This window comes from Oryctolagus cuniculus, chromosome 15 (genome assembly GCF_051225735.1).
Source record: "Oryctolagus cuniculus isolate XC-2025 breed Fujian yellow rabbit chromosome 15, ASM5122573v1, whole genome shotgun sequence".
Lineage (NCBI taxonomy): Eukaryota > Metazoa > Chordata > Mammalia > Lagomorpha > Leporidae > Oryctolagus > Oryctolagus cuniculus.
In genome coordinates this window covers 24,752,700-24,768,818 of record NC_142881.1, presented here as the reverse complement: position 1 = coordinate 24,768,818, position 16,119 = coordinate 24,752,700, and the positions used below count along the sequence as shown (strand labels likewise).

The following is a 16,119-nucleotide window of genomic DNA, read 5'->3' as shown; positions in this document are numbered from 1 at the left end:
CTCCAGCATTTTCACAGGATGATCACATTTGTCAAGTGAATCACAGATGACTGTGTTTGACAGATCCAATATTGCTTTGATGATAAATGGTAAAAATAGCAGCATAATAATATAAAATGAAGACTTTATTCACTTAATTGCCTAGAAATTAATTAAATGAATTAAATCTGTTTTATCATATTTTAGAACTATTTTCTGCATTTATCCTAAACATACTGCTGGGGTTATTATTATTCTTCTCACTCGTGTATTTATTCTTCTACTCAACAGATATTTAATAAACACAGAGCAAGTTATGGTACAAGTGCTAGCAGAAAATAAAATTTAATAAGGTCTGGAGTCTGTTTTTAAAGAGAATGATCAAGAAAGGAAAAAATTCAGGTGTACAAATACTTGAATGTGGAATACAGCAGGTTATGTTTGAATCTAGGTTCCATTTCTTTTTCACTAGTGGCTAAACAATCTGACATCTCAAAACCTCCTTTTTCTCATGACCCCAAGTTTTGTTTAAGCATTAAGTGAGATAATAAGGTCTATCCTACATATCTGTGACTTCTTTATCCATAGTCTTAACCAGCTATAGATAAAAAATATTCAGGAAAAAATGCATTTGTACTGAACATGCAAAGACTTTTTTCTTGTCATCATTGCCTAATGATATAGTAGAACAGCTATTTACATAGCATTTAAATTGTATTAGCCATTGTAAGTAATCAAGAGATGATTTTAGAGTATGCAGGAGGATATGGCTAGGTTGTATGTAAATAGCATACCATTTGTTAGATAGGACTTGAGAATCCACAGCTTTTAATATCCTCAGGAGGTCCTGGAACTACTCCCCCTTGGGTGCTGAGCAACAATGGTGTCTTTAACTTGAGAGTAAAATTATTGCTGCATTAGAGGTGTTTTGTAAGCATTAGTTACACTGAAGGTTATCCTAAGTATAGGAAGCATTGTATAGTCTAAATGTTAATACATGCCTCTATCTAAATATTTGACACAGATTTGACTCATTTCATTCTCATAAAAACAATGAAAAGGATGCAGTTGGAAAAAGTGTGAGAGACAAAGCATTTACTTAAGTCACTTCTGATCCTACAGTGAGTGAATGATGGAGCCAACACTCAGATCCACTGACAGCAGAATTTATGGTCTTAGCTATCTCACAGACACACACCAAGTGGAGGCCGACGTATACTGAGGTTGTTTTCTGCTTTAATAAGTGATTCTTAGCTCTGACTGCACATTCTTATTATCTGGAAGCATTTAAGTTATTGATTCCTATTGAGTCTTGACCATCATCATTATGATATATGTGTATTTCCTAAGAATACAGATTCTTGACAGACCTGAGTGCAAAGGTAAAAATTAGGTTCTGGTATCTGTGTGTGAACAAGCCTTCCAGGAAGGTTTTGAAGGCTGCTAAAATCAGAATGGGATTGAGCAGACTGAACCAGGGAAACCAGGATTTCTGGGATAGGGCCTGAGCATGGGCACTTAGTATTTTAGAGAGCCCCCCGAGAAACTCTGCTGTTCAACCAGGGTCAGGAGCTTTCGGGGGAAGTAGGTATTGAGGTGGACCACAATCAGGGAATATGCAGTGAATTAGAATGAGGTTTCCAGGTGTGAGCAAAGACATAATGGGGGAGAAAGTTTACAGTGTGAATTGGAGAGATGCATGGAGTTACAGCAGGGTGACTCTGCTCAGTAATAATGTATTCTTCAAAATGACAAAGAGTACATTTCAAATGTCTTACCACAAAAAATAAATGAGGCAGTGGATGTATTAATTAGCTTGAGCTAATCATCTCATATTGTGTACATATATAAAATCATGTGGTAGCCCATGAATGTAGTCAACTATGATTTTTAGAGATTATATATTTTTTTTTTTTGGTGCCAAAACCTGGGATTGAACAAGATTATCGTATAATTTAAGTGTATAGGTAATCATTTTGAATGTGTTTGTAAAAATTTGACTTTATCAGTATTTTAACCCTCAGAATCTCCACGTGTGTCCCAATATCCAGTGTTCATTGTTTGGGAAGGAGATGTTGCCATGGAATTTATCCCTACAAAGACAGCAAAAGGCCCAGGATCTCCCCTGTTCCTCACAGCAGCCAAATGAGTTACATAGAGCCAGGCCTGAAGTTCCAGACTGCACCCTAGGACCACTGGACACTAACTAGCCGTGTCTGTGGCCAGTTGCAAAGGCTCAGTTTGGTGCTCTATGAAGTGAAGTTGCTGGAGAGATTGTGACATTTCAGACTGCTGCATCCAGATCTCTTGGGGACTGTCATGCCTTGGTGAGCTGTTACAGCTCCTGAGAAGTTCCTGTTCGACCTATTTTATATGATAGGACTTGAAGGCTCTTTGCACAAAGGGTTCAGCTGCTAAAAATAAGTTTGAAGCCACTTGACCTTTTCCAGGTCCTGTTGACAGTAGCAATTGTGTGCTGGTGGTTCTAGGAGATTCCAGCATTCTCCCTGGTGGGTTAGACATGGCTCCCCATTTCCTTTCGTCCTGTGCCCGCACTCTTTGCTTTGAGCTCGTGAGAGCTCCCAATTTGGGAGAATTGGGAATTTTCCCCTCAGAGTTTCTGATGACTCTTGTGCTGTCAATAGGCCCATTTGATTGTTATCAAATTAAAGACAGTAAATACTCCCCCCAGGTGGAAACTATATTGCCCATTTTCATGTATATATATATATAGGTTTTTTTTTGGTTTTTTTTTGACAGGCAGAGTGGACAGTGAGAGAGAGAGACAGAGAGAAAGGTCTTCCTTTTGCTGTTGGTTCACCCTCCAATGGCCGCCGCGCTGGGCGCGCTGTGGCCGGCGCACCGCGCTGATCCGATGGCAGGAGCCAGGAGCCAGGTGCTTTTCCTGGTTTCACATGGGGTGCAGGGCCCAAGCACCTGGGCCATCCTCCACTGCACTCCCTGGCCACAGCAGAGGGCTGGCCTGGAAGAGGGGCAACCGGGACAGAATCCGGCGCCCCGACCGGGACTAGAACCCGGTGTGCCGGCGCCGCAAGGTGGAGGATTAGCCTAGTGAGCCGCGGCGCTGGCCTATATATAGGTTTTTGTTTTACCCCTTTTCAGCATCCAAAGAGGAACCCACCAGAAAAACACCTGGGGCACAGATATAGCAAAGTGAGATCTCTTTGAGACATGAGGGGTTGGCTTGGGGGACTCAAGAATACTTAAGGCAGGGCCTTATGAAGTTTGGCTGAGTGAATGTGTTGTAGTCTTACATTCAACACTGATGATACAGCATACACCAAGCAGTGTGGTTGAGTAAATTGATTGACTATACAATTAAAGTCCACGATGTCAAGGGTAATATGCAGTGTGGAGAAAAGATAATTTCAATTCAGTGCCATGATTTCTTCACTGAGGAGGAGGACAGGGTGTTATTAGAACCTTTATCAAGAATTTTTTTTTTTTTGATTCCCAGGAATTGTGATGTGTGATCCATCTAAAGAGAAGGATGCCTAGACTGAAATTCTTGATAGCATGGACTTTTCAAACTTAGTGCCTAGAATAAAGGCATCACCATTAGTGACTCAGCAAACGTAGAACTGAGTATAAGGGAGGGAAGAAGACATGAAAGAAGGCAGATTTAGAAATCAGCATGATGTGAAACATGCTTCCTTTGTGTCAGGCACTGTTCTGCATGCCTACTACTTTGCTCACTTAATCTTCAGAACTCCATGAAATGAGTACTGTGATCTTCCTCTTCTAAAAATGTGGAAATTAAAAGTTATCATTGACACACATGTGCAAGATACTCTGTAGAAACTGTGGGAGATATTTCAATGGGATACTTGTAAATTCATATTTTCTTCTTGTAGACATTAAAAACATGGGGAACTTTGGCTGGTTCTGCACTAAATACTGCCCTTGGCCATCTGGTCAACCGTGGCCTAACTTTGGTCCCAGATAAGTGAAGAGATTTGGATCCCTGAGATGGAAGAGTTTCCAGGAATATGTCTGAGCAGATGTGCCTCTTAGCCCCCAACAGAGTGGCTACAGCCCTACTTACACATCTTGACCCATTCTATCCTTGCAGACCACAAAAGAGTCACAGCCAAACCCCAAATTTTCTTTTTTCTCAACTGTGCCAATCTTTCTTAAGGCTATTTGTGAAAAACTCCACTCACAACCCTTCTATCATCAGCCCTGCCTCCTTTTCCTAGTCTCAACACTTCCTTCTTACTGATTATCACCAATACGAGTGCCTCCAAGTTCATGTAGTCTACAACCAATATTTTAAGTGCTACTGAAAATCTATATACAATGCATTAATGTTTCTACAATACTGCCTTAAAGGGACTTACATATGAGGGGAGGGGAGGCGATGGGGCCTAGTGGTTAAGACCCTTGACTCTGGGAGAGACAGTTGGGCCTGAATGCCATTCTCCTTCCAGGAAGAGCTCATTTACAGGAAAGCTGAGCTGATGACTCAAAGCCACCTTCTTACTGCACATCCTAGTTTTGCTGCTCCCTGAATGCATTCTTTTGGACAGGTTTCTTAAGCTCTCATAGTCTAATGGTGCCCTTTAAAACTAGGGAAGGCTCATCTAGTTAATGTGGGAATTAAATGAGTTCAGCATTCATGCTTAAAATGATGCCTTCAATCAGTGTGCTCCCAGGATCTATGAATTGTTTTCATGTGAATTTGGTCACATGACTTCATCTCTTATTATCCCCATTTTAGATGATTGATACCTTCCTTAAACATTCATTTTGAGGATTAATTGAGATACTGCTTATAAACAACAAGCACAATGCCTGAGATAGGAATGATTTCAACACCCATTAGCATTTCATTTTTATGATTCTATGCGCTTCCTCAAACATTTCCACAAGTATATCCCACCCATACGACTTCCATGTTCCCTCTCAATAAAAATGCCAAATATTTGCATTTTATGTTTCTTCGCTTGGTGCGCTTGTGTGCACTTTCCTTACAGTGAGTTTTTAAAAGTGGGAACTTGGGACTTTAAGATGAGGTGTATGATGGCTTCCACTTGATGAGAGGCAGCTGGTTTCCTGGTGAGATGGTGTGACCGGAATACCAGTTCACAGCCTTTGGAGCAGTGTTGGGATTTGCACTTGGTGAGGGAGTGCAGTTCCTGAATGCTTGCTTCTGCTGCCGTGTTAGCAGGGGAGGCACGGAGTCCAGACAGCCATTAAGTGTGAGCAGCTAAGGCAGTGGTTCTCAGTCAGAAGTGGCTGTGCTCTGCCACCCCAGGGAGTACGTAGCATTGCCTAGAGATAGCAGTGGCTGTTGTAACTGCGGGGGTGCTACTGCATCTGGTAGAGGCCAGGGAAGCTGCTAAATACTGCAGTGCATACATAGGACAGTCCCCACGACGGAGTTATCTGGTCCTAAGCATCAGTAGTGCCAGCACTGAGGAAACCTAGTCTAATGCCACCTGTACTACAGAAAGGGGGCAGCGGCATCTCCAAGAGGGCCACAGTGTAGTCAGTGGTGGAGACTGTTCTCTGGCCCTTGGCACCCGTGTTATTTTGCTCTATCTCTGGCCAGCTGAGCAGCTTCATCACTGTCCCTGTGGATTCAGGTACAGACCATCCTTAAAGGACAAATCTGGTAGCCCTGTGATTTAATCCAGAAATGTGCCTAAACCTAAGCTGTGTGTTGTGTTAAATCTCTGAGAAAGATATCAAGATCCCTGTGCTGAGGAAGTCACTGACAGATGGGTTGCATGTGAACTGGGATTGTTCTATTTATAATATATCACTTACGTACATAAATATACAAACACCCTGACAGACAAAGGCATACAATAGGTTTTGGGTATGAACTGGCTGCAAAAGTTAGGATGAGGTTGAGGAACTAATGGATTATGTGTAGCTGTCTTCTTGTGCATCTCCTAGTACATTTCTCTGTGTGAATCCCTGACTCTGGATTGTGTGTGTGTGTGTGTGTGTGAATGTGCACTGTCTCACTATCTTTCTGTTTCTGTTTATCTCAATTGTGTGTGTCTCTTCCCTCTTGCCCACTGCCCTCCCATCACTGTGTCTTTCCCTGTCCCTCTGTCACACTGTCACTTCTCTTCCTCTATCTGTACTCACATTGTTCCTTTAGAATTGATCTTCCTATTGGGCTAGAGACCATTCTGTTAGTTGCCAGGAAGGAAAGCCAGTGTTTTCCTACTAGCTCCAGTTGGAGAAATCCTGAGACCTTTCTCTACATGGTCCTGGCATGTCCTGCTCACCATAGCCATGATCACTCATTACCATGCTGGATCACAGGGCATCTTGGGAGTTCAGAAGGATGAGCTACTGCCCACCTGACCAAAAGAACATTGCTGGATATGGATAGAGCAGATCCACAAGGGATGGAAGGGGAAAAGAATGCTAAGCAGACTAAAATCACAGGTGTCTGCTATAGTGAGCCAAGACCAACTCTGGAGAAGTGAACCACTTAATAACTGTCTATGTGTATGTTATCCAGACTCCAATTTCTCTACAAGCGCAGAGAGAGATCATTGTGAACTGTAGCAACCAGGAAGGGTTTCCAGGAAGACTGGATTCTTGGTTTCAGCCATGGCAGATGTGTAAGAGTTTAAATAGCTGAGGTACATTGAGAATTCCAGAATGAGGGAAGAGAACACTTCTTAGTATGTTAATAGAGAACAGCCGTTGAGGAGCATGATGAGGCTTGATCATTTTGTTCCGATTCTGACCATGCTACTCTGACAGTAACCATGGAGAGGGGATGGAAGAAACACTTAATAAGCCTTTAATTCTGAGAATAGCAACCTGTTTATCAGAAAACAGGGAGGCTACAGAACAGGGGAGGTACATTCTGGTGCCCAAGTTCATTGTATGTCTAGCCTAAAACGAGTTTCACATTGAACTGCAACATTGCCACAGGTAATTTGGGTTGCTTATTAATTCAGTGAACACAAAGGTAGCACAATATTTGTACTGGGTACATAAGTGTCAATGGTTCAAAAATAAATAAGACGTGGACTGTGGGGAGCAACTGGGAGCAACTCGGACTAGACTAAGTTACTGGAATTAAGACTTATTCTATGCATCTGCTTTCCCACAATATGGCGCTGAGAAGGGAAACAGCTTCTACACAGCTGCCTCCAGTTCAACCAATAAACTGTGGGACCTGCTCCTGATTGGAGGAGAGCAGCGTACTCGGCGCGTGGGTAGCAGAGTTGGGATTGGTGGAAGAGGACTATAAAGGAGAAGAGAGACGGCATGCACCAGGAACATCTAAGGGGAACATCTATCTGAAGGAACACCTGTGCAGCCCCCGAGAGAGCCGGCCGGCGGTGTGCCGCTCCCCCGCGGAAGTGGGGAATGTGGCAGGGGGAACTTCCCTTCCACGGAGGTGGAAGGGACGGCAGCCAACCCGGGAAGAACCAGCAGCAAACCCGGGGAGGGCCGAGCAGACGAAAGAACAGCGCAGGGTCCTGTGTCATTCCTCCACGAAGAGGGGGAGCGACATAATGGTGCCGTGACTCGGATATGAAGCCTAGGCAGGGTTTAGTGTCGTTCCTCCACGAAGAGGGGGAGCGACAGAGGACCTACCTCTTTTCAGTTTATATCCAGTAGAAAATACACAAATGAATAGCCAATTGTATCAGTGATGTGATTGATTCATGAAAAGCTGTGAATCCTAAACTTGCCTGTACATGGAAATGCCCTGGGAGCTTAAAAGCAATGCTGATTCCTTGGTCCCATCCTAAGGGATTTTGGTTTCATTGGTTTTAGGAAATACACAGGCATCTGTGTATTTCAAAGCTCCCCCAGTGACATGAGCAGGAAGTTTGAGAGCCACTGAGGTAAGCAGTCTATAGGAACAGAGTTGCTCTTGAGTGAGACGAGGAGGGAAGAGAGAGCTGCTGGGAAGAGGAGTTTGGGGTAGGGGTGAGAGTTGTCTGGAGAAGAAGGGTGCAAGGAGATGGTTAGGTACGGATATTGGGACTGCTTAAGGCTGGAAGTCAGGACAAGTCTATTTCCAGCCTCGTCCCTGTGTGACTTCAAACGTCCATTTCTCTGTGCCTCAGTGTCTTCCCTAGTCAAATGACAGATGATGCCTGTCCTTACCGTAAGGTTTGCTGTTAGGATGAAATGAGGTGAAGAAAAACACAAAGTATATCCGTGCACACTGGGGAATGACCCCTTTGAGTAAAGCCTCATTTATTCAGCTTCTTTGGAGAAATAAGCATTTTATATAAATTAACATTTTAAATAACAGGCTTGACCTTTCAAGAAGAGATCATTTTATTTTAATAAAAATCATTTTATTTTTCTAAAATGTATAACTTGCAACTCCAGTTTCTTAAACAGAGTTCCCTGGGTGACATTAGCCTCTGCTTCTTTCTTCTATGCATCCAGTTCTGTGATGTAGATGCCATGCTATAATACAGGAGTACCCCCAGGCCTGTTCAGAGGCGTAGGGATTTATGTTGTGAAAGATTGGGTTTTGAGCTCTTAGGTCTATTTTTCATGGGTTTTCTATTTCTCTTGCTATCTAGATATCAGCTGTTGGTTCTCACCATTAATCTACTTTCTCTTTATAACTTGCTGTTTCTTACCTATTGAAGATTGGAAAACCAGAAAACCAATCTTAGAATGGTATTTAAAGTAAGAATAAATAGGCTATGAGAAAGAGCTTGTGGAGAGAGTGGATTTGGCTTGCTTTGTTGCATAAATTTTTTTTTAAGATTTATTTATTTGAGAGGCTGAATTAGAGAGAGAGAAACTTTTATCCACCAATTCACTCCTTCAAATAGCTATAATGGCTAGGGCAGGGCCTGGCCAAAACCAGGAGCCTGGAAGTCCATCCATGTCTCCCACGTGGGCGCAGTGGCTTAAACACTTGGGTCATCCTCTGCAATTTCCCAGATGCCTTAAGAGGGAGCTGAATTGGACATAGAACAGCCAGGACTAGACTAGGCACCCCTATGGGATGCCGGCATCACAGGCAGTGGCTTAACCCAATGCACCAAAAGCAGACCCCTACATAAATGTTTTAATGTGTGTGTTAGCTCCTTTAGTCAACTTTCAGGGTTTCATTCTAGCCTGTATGTGCTTTACATGGAAAGTTCAGAAGTCCTCAAGGATCACTGGTTGGGATTTCCAGCCTTCCTTTTCCCACCTGTTGGTCACCTTTGTGACTTCCATCCCAATTACCATGGGAATTTTGCCCTTGCAAGTCCAAGTTTTGAATGTTTGTTGGCAAACATGTGTTCTTTGTAAAGGCAGGATAAGAACAAGCTCCAAGGAAAGAGTACCTTGAAACACACACTGTAGAGGCAGAACTCGGGTGCTCCAAGAGAGGGCAGAGCAGGTGCAGTCGATGAAAGAAATCAAGAGAGGCAGGACAGGGGAGATGGATGGAAGATCACGGGGAAGGGAGAAGCTCTGGGAAGACGCAAGATGGTGGAGAAGAGGCAAGGGCCAAGGCTTAGACCAGCACTGGTTTCTGGCCTTCTGTGTTAGCTTTTGTGTTCGTTTTTTGGCAAGGACAGAGGGGTGAGAGTTGCCGACTGACTGACTGATCCCACTCCGCTGCTCATGTTTTGTGACGGGTAAGGTGACAGTGCCTAGTGGAAGTCACACAGTGAGAACGTGGATTCCCGTGTAACAGTCGGTCCTGAGTGCTTCCCACTTCGGTGTCTGCTGTCCTTGCCCTCACTGAGCCTGTTTCTCCTTTCCTTCCCCAGGTCGGTGGCTGGATTGGATAAGGAGGCAGACCTGGTGCACATGGAGGTGCGGACTGCAGATGGATGTGAGTGCTGTGGGGGTGGCGTCAGGCTAGGCCCAGGGAGATCTGGCTGCAGGTCTCTCTCGTCCCCCATTTGCATTTTAATGGTTTGGGAAGATGAAAAGCCCTGAGCTCCATTATGCCACAGCCATCCTTATTTCCCAGAGTAAGGGGAGAGACTTCTGATCCCAAGGGAGACGTTTTATTGAAATAAACGCTCAGGAATGAATTTTCTGGGGATGTGAGTTACTGTGATGAATTTTGAGGCTCCTGTTAGTAATTTCCTTGGCATCTACAGTGTAATTCAAATAGGGATGTCCATAGCTCACCATGGTATTTCAGATTCACATGGTGGATTGTGGGGGCTTGCCTGCTTTAAAGAATGAACCCTTTACAGGCCAAGCTGAGCAAAATTAATAACTGAGCAATTTGGCAAAATTGTTTATTCACCCATTCTGCTGAATTTAGGGATGATCTACTATGTGCTGAACATTGTTCTAGGCCCTTGGGATACAGTGGTTAGCAAGGGGCTCTGTTCTGGGGGTAGAACCCTAAGATTTCAAGCATGTGATTCCCTTTGTACATTGTGTGGCTAAGCACATCTTGTGCAGAATTTGACCAACAGAGTATTGTTTTGTACTAATGAAGTACTTGGCTCATCCCAGAGTTGATTATACTTAAGGGGCTTTAGTTAAACTCTCTGTACTTCTCTGTGAGAAATCTATTGTTTGCAGGTAACCACAGCTGCATGCCAGATGCATACATTCAGGAGACTATGTTTCATTTGCTTTGTTTTTATTTTTAAAACAATTAGAAGGCCGCCATTGCTTGCTACTAAGTATCTGAAACTCTGCCGCATGCTCCTTCCCTCCCACACTCTTTCTCTCTTATCTCATTTGATCTTGGAATATGTGTTAAGTCTCTAAGGCATGCAGAGATGATCCACAGTCTTCCTTTGTTATTTATTTCTTCACAGAAGAGCTAGCTGAAGTTTAAGAAGATAATGCTGCACACTGAAAGTCACTGAGCAGCAGGGTAGGAAAGCCATCGGAGAGTCAGAATTCTGCTGTTGACTCCTGCTGCTGAGAAAGAAACTGGGGGAAGAGTGGGATGCAGGATGTGAAGGAGCCTAGTGAGACTGCAGAATAGAGTGCCAGACCCTGAAATGCTCTCAGGACAACCCCTGCCCTGACTTCCCATCCTAAGTCAACCTTTTACAGCCACGCATGTCATCTGTGGTGGTCAGCTAGCATTGCAGAGTTGGAGGAAACCTTATAGAATAACCTGGCTTCCTATGTAGTGTGGGATTCCCTTCTCCAGAGCCTCTGAGAGTGCCTTCTCAGGTTCTACGAGTTCAGGTTTACCTCCTTCTCTGCTGCTAAAAAGCTTCTTCTTCTTCTTCTTCTTCTTTTTTTTTTTTTTTGGCTTTAAGTAATTACGTATATTGAGTTTAAACTTATTTTGTGAAAGCTCAAAAACTCTGATCCAAATTTGGATAAGGCCCATGGTGCAGTGCTGCTGTGAAATTTTATGAGATTAAAAATGCCAAAAACATGGAACAGTTCCTGGCCTATTGTCAGAATTCAACTATTGAATAAAAGCAGGCAGAAATATAATAGGAATAAATGTCAGGAGCTGCACTTAGGTTAAAGGATAGTTCATATTAGTTCTCTTTCGTTTGCTAAGTTTTTCAAAATCTGGTTTTCAATAATTAAAATAAACCCTGAATTTAGTGAATTGGTTATAGCTCAGGTTTATTTAGAAAGTGTCCATAGCAAAATTCCCTGAATGTGGGGATGTTTTACTCTACGTACCCTAATGAAATGCATGACATCTTTTCTTTGTGATGTGTAGTGAATTCTTATTTTTACACATGCACTCAAATATGCAGACAAGTTCATCCTTTGATCATTACAGAATGGTACTATGTATTCTTATTTCCCTTTTTTAAAAAGATGTGTTTATTTCTTTGAAAGAGTTAGAGAAAGAGTGATCTTCTATATGCTGGTTCACTCCTTAGATGGCCACAGTGGCCAGGGATGGGCCAGGCAGAAGCTAGGAGCCAGGAGCTTAATCTAAGTCTCCCTGATGGGTATCAGGGGCCTGAACAATCTTCCAGTGCTTTTCCCAGACCATTAGCAGGGAGCAGGACTGGAAGTGGAGCTGGTACATAAACCAGCACCCATATGAAGTGCAGGTGTCACAGCTGACACCTGCTACAATGCTAGCCCCTTTATTTCATTTTTGTGACCTGGTAGTTTAAATACAAGTTTGCCCAAGTTTGCACAGCTGGTCACTGGGCAGGGAGTGGGGAGGACTAGGAAAAAAAACTGTTCAATGAGCTAGAGGTAGAAGGAAACTTAAGAGAAAAGACATTTCCAAAGATCTACAATTAACATCGTATTTAATGATGAAATATTGAATGCTTTCTCCCTGAAGAGCAGGAAAACACAGGGCTAATCACTGTTAACACTGTTATGCAACATCATGCTGAAAGTCCTAGCCAGTGCAATGAGAGAAGAAAAATCAAATAGAATTCAAATAAATTTCAAAGGAAAAATAAAACTTGCTATTCTCTTTGACATTTTTGCCTATGTAGAGAATCCTAAGGAATCGACAAAGAAAGCTGGTAGGACTAATGAGTGAATTTAGCAAAGTTGCTAATGGATATAGCATAATGGATGCAGTAGAGAAAAGTATTTTCGGGGCTGGTGCTGTGACACAGTGGGTTAAAGCCCTGGCCTGAAGTGCTGGCATCCCATATGGGTGCTGGTTCTGGTCCCGGCTGCTCTAATTCCAATCCAGCTCTCTGCTATGGCCTGGGAAGGCAGTAGAAGATAGACCAAGTCCTTGGGCCCCTGCACCCACATGAGAGACCCAGAGGAAGCTCTTGGCTCCTGGCTTTGTATCGGTACAGTTCTGGCTGTTGCAGCCATCTGGGGAGTAAACCAGCGGATGGAAGACCTCTCTCTCTGTCTCTACCTCTCTCTATAACTCTTTCAAATAAATAAAAATAAATCTTCCAAAAAAAAAAAAAAAAGAAGAAAAGTGTTTTCAACAAATGCTATTTTAACAATTGGGCATTCACCTGGAGAAAAAAATTGACTTCAACCTATGAGTCACAATGTATGCAATATTTAACTCAAAATGAATCATAGATCTAAATGTGAAGTAAACAATTATTAAACTTTTAGGAGAAAGTCATCATGACTTAATGTTGGACAAAGTGTTTATGACACTAAGAGAAAAATTGATACAACAAAAGTTGATTAATTGGGTTTCATGAACATTAAAAACTTTGACTCTTCAAAGGCATCATCAAGACAGTAGGAGAAAATATTTGCAAATCAAATATCTGACAAACAACTCAGAGGCAAAACACAGAACTCTCAGAACATAGCAATAAAAACCCCTCATTTTCAAATGGGCAAAAGTTTGAACAGATCAGTAACAAAGAAGATATGAGAACATGAAATTGTTAGACACTAGGGAAATATGCTACATATTTAATGGGAATCACTAAAATAAGCTAAAATAATCAAAAGTGATAATGTCAAATGCTGGGAATGCAAATGGTATAGGTAAAGATGGCTTTAGATGGCTCGGAGTGTGGCTCAGAAAGTCACATGGGTACTTTCTTATAAATTTCACTTATATTATAATCCAATAATCCCACTTCTATATATTCAGCAAATTTAGCCAAGAAATGAAATTGACATTCATACAAAAACCTATACATAACTTTCAATAGCAGATTTATTAATAATCACCAAAAACTGTAAATAATTTACATACCCTTCAATAGATGAATAGACTAACAAGCTGTGGTACATTCATATAATAGAATACTGCTTAATACTGTTGATACTGCCACAACACAGAAGAATTTAGATGGTGCTATGCTGAGTGAAATGACAGTCTCAAAAGGTTACTTGTTATGTTCCAGTTACGTGATCTTATGGGAAAGACTAACTACAGTGATGGAGAATATGAAGGCTCTTTAAAAAGTTCATGGAAAATGTATATTACAAAAGAATATTGCATACATTTTAAAAACTTTGCAGCAAAGCAATCATCTTCTTATTTCATTTTTCCTTGAATTTTTTGAGGTCCTTGTATGTCAGTGCTTTCCAGTTTGGGGAACGTATTTGACAGGAAGTGGCTGCCTGAGAGAATTGTTCAGGATGAGGTAGCTGTTTCATAATCTGACTCTGACGTTGGTTACATAAATGTGCATTTAAGAGTTCTTCAGAAAGTTCATGGAAAAGTGCATATTATCAGAAAACTGTATTTCCAAACTTTTGCAATGAAATTAAGTTTAAATTCATTTTTCCATAAAATTTTTGAGTTACTCTTGTGTTTGTACAAAGTTTTACAACTGTCTGCCAAAAAAATTCTATCTATACATTGAAAACAGTAAGTTCAGAAAAAACTATGCTCCTAAAGTTGTTATGAAATAAGTTGTATTTATGAAATGCATGAAGTTTATATACCTTAAATAAAAGGTTTTTGGGTAAAGCAAAAAATTTTTTTTAAAAATCTGTGGTTAAAAATAGTAAAAGGTATGATTTTGGGGTTCTAGTTTTATAACACTTCCTACTTTTTCTAATTAATGAATTCACTTATCTACTTCTTTTATACAAAAGATATTTATTAAGAGCTTTAAAATGTTTACCTATTTATTGAAGAAGGGGAGGGAGGGGGAGAAACAAGGAGGGCTGGGGAGACAAGGGGAGGGAGAAGCAGAAACCGAGTGAGGGGCAGAGAGAGAGACTCTCTCTCAGCAGGGGATTCACTCCTGAAATGTCCACAACAGTCTGGGCTGGGCCAGGCCGAGGCCAGGAGCCAGAAACTCAGTCTGGCTCTCTCATGTGGTCGGCAGGATCACCTGCTCCCAGTGTGCACAGTAGCAGGAAGCTGGAATGGGGAGCGGAGCCAGTACTTGAACCAAGGCACCCCCAGCAGCACCTTAACTGTTACTCCAAACACCTGCTCCTGTCCATGCATATTTAAAATCTACCTGAATTGGGCACTGCAGGGACATGCAGGTGGCTGTGGTATCATTCCTGCTGTCAAGGCACGTGTAAACTTGTTCAAGAGATGGGACAATTTTTCAAATAGTTCTAGCACAATTTGACAAGGGCTTTAATAGAATTGGACATATAGTATGTTAAATCATGACAGAGACTAATAGCCTTAAGTAAGTTGGTAGAAACTTCTCAAAAAAGAGGAAATATTTGACTTGGTACTTGAGGGATTAACAGGAATCTATCAGAGTATTCAGGATAGAAAGGGCAAAAAACCTTGCAAGTTCCCAGAATAAGTGACCTGTGCAAATCTCTAGGTTGTGATAGGTAAAGACTATAGGTGGATAGAGCTGGTCCAAGCAGGAGGGGAGGACCTATGAAAATATGAATGAGTGGCTTCCTGAACAACAATCCATGCTGTACACCAAGCCATCTAAGGCCCTTTCTGTCTGTTTATTATGACAAAGTATCACAATACAGCTCTAATTTCCTAGTTGTGAGCTCAAATATGGATAGTACCAGGCAATCTCTGGCCAATTCAGGTTCCTATCTACCAACCTGTTCTGTTGTCTTTTATGTTTATGATACAGTAGCTCTCAGATGAAAAATCAAAACCCATTCCAGCCCGTTCAGACCCAGCCTCTATCTCTGGAGCACACGGAAGCCTGCCCCATGTCCCCAGTCCTCTTTTCTGATGAAAACACACACACACACAATGAGTCCCAGCACAGTTCAGTGAATGAAGGCTATAGCGGAGAGGCCCTATTCATTGACCTTTCCTAAGTTGATGGATAATTCAGTAGGGGTGCTGGGAGATGACTGGCTTCCTGAGCTCCTGTGACTGTGACCGTGGAGCAGGGTGGAGAGTGGCATCAGTGACGAGGCTGGGCTTCCTGCACCCGAACTTACAAGGATTGTGCTTTGGTCTGAAGGGCATATCAGGAACCCCCAGCTCTATGTGCAGGCCTTGTCTGGCTTCATCACACTGGGCTCGCTGAGGCTGCCTGCCATATTAGATATGAGAGGTAGTTGGTCCTGGAAAGAATGCTGGAATGAGCAGACTGCAGGCTCTGGTAGAAAGACTATCCTGGATTCAGGAGCCAAGTCCTACTACGCCTCTTGCTCTGATTCCTCAGGAGCTGCCTTTACTGTATGTGTTTATTTTTATGAGGGGTGGGGAAAGATGATCTCTTAGGCATTTGTAGGCAAGCAGGCTGGGAGAACAGAAACCTAAATTCTAATTTCAGTTTTTCCTTAGAGAAACTGCATGATCTAGGGAAGCAATTAAACCTCTCTAGGTTGCTTCTCCCTCACTGAGAAATAAAGCTGTAG

General features: G+C 42.3%; 1 protein-coding gene across 1 annotated transcript in view; it reads left to right on the top strand.

The window, feature by feature from the left end:
* SORCS3 (sortilin related VPS10 domain containing receptor 3) overlaps positions 1-16,119 on the top strand; it is a 636,710-nt gene that overhangs the window by 451,527 nt on the left and 169,064 nt on the right. The window contains exon 6 of the mRNA XM_051823565.3: positions 9,720-9,784. Within this exon, the coding sequence (XP_051679525.2) occupies positions 9,720-9,784 (65 nt within the window). The remainder of the gene's footprint in view (positions 1-9,719; positions 9,785-16,119) is intronic.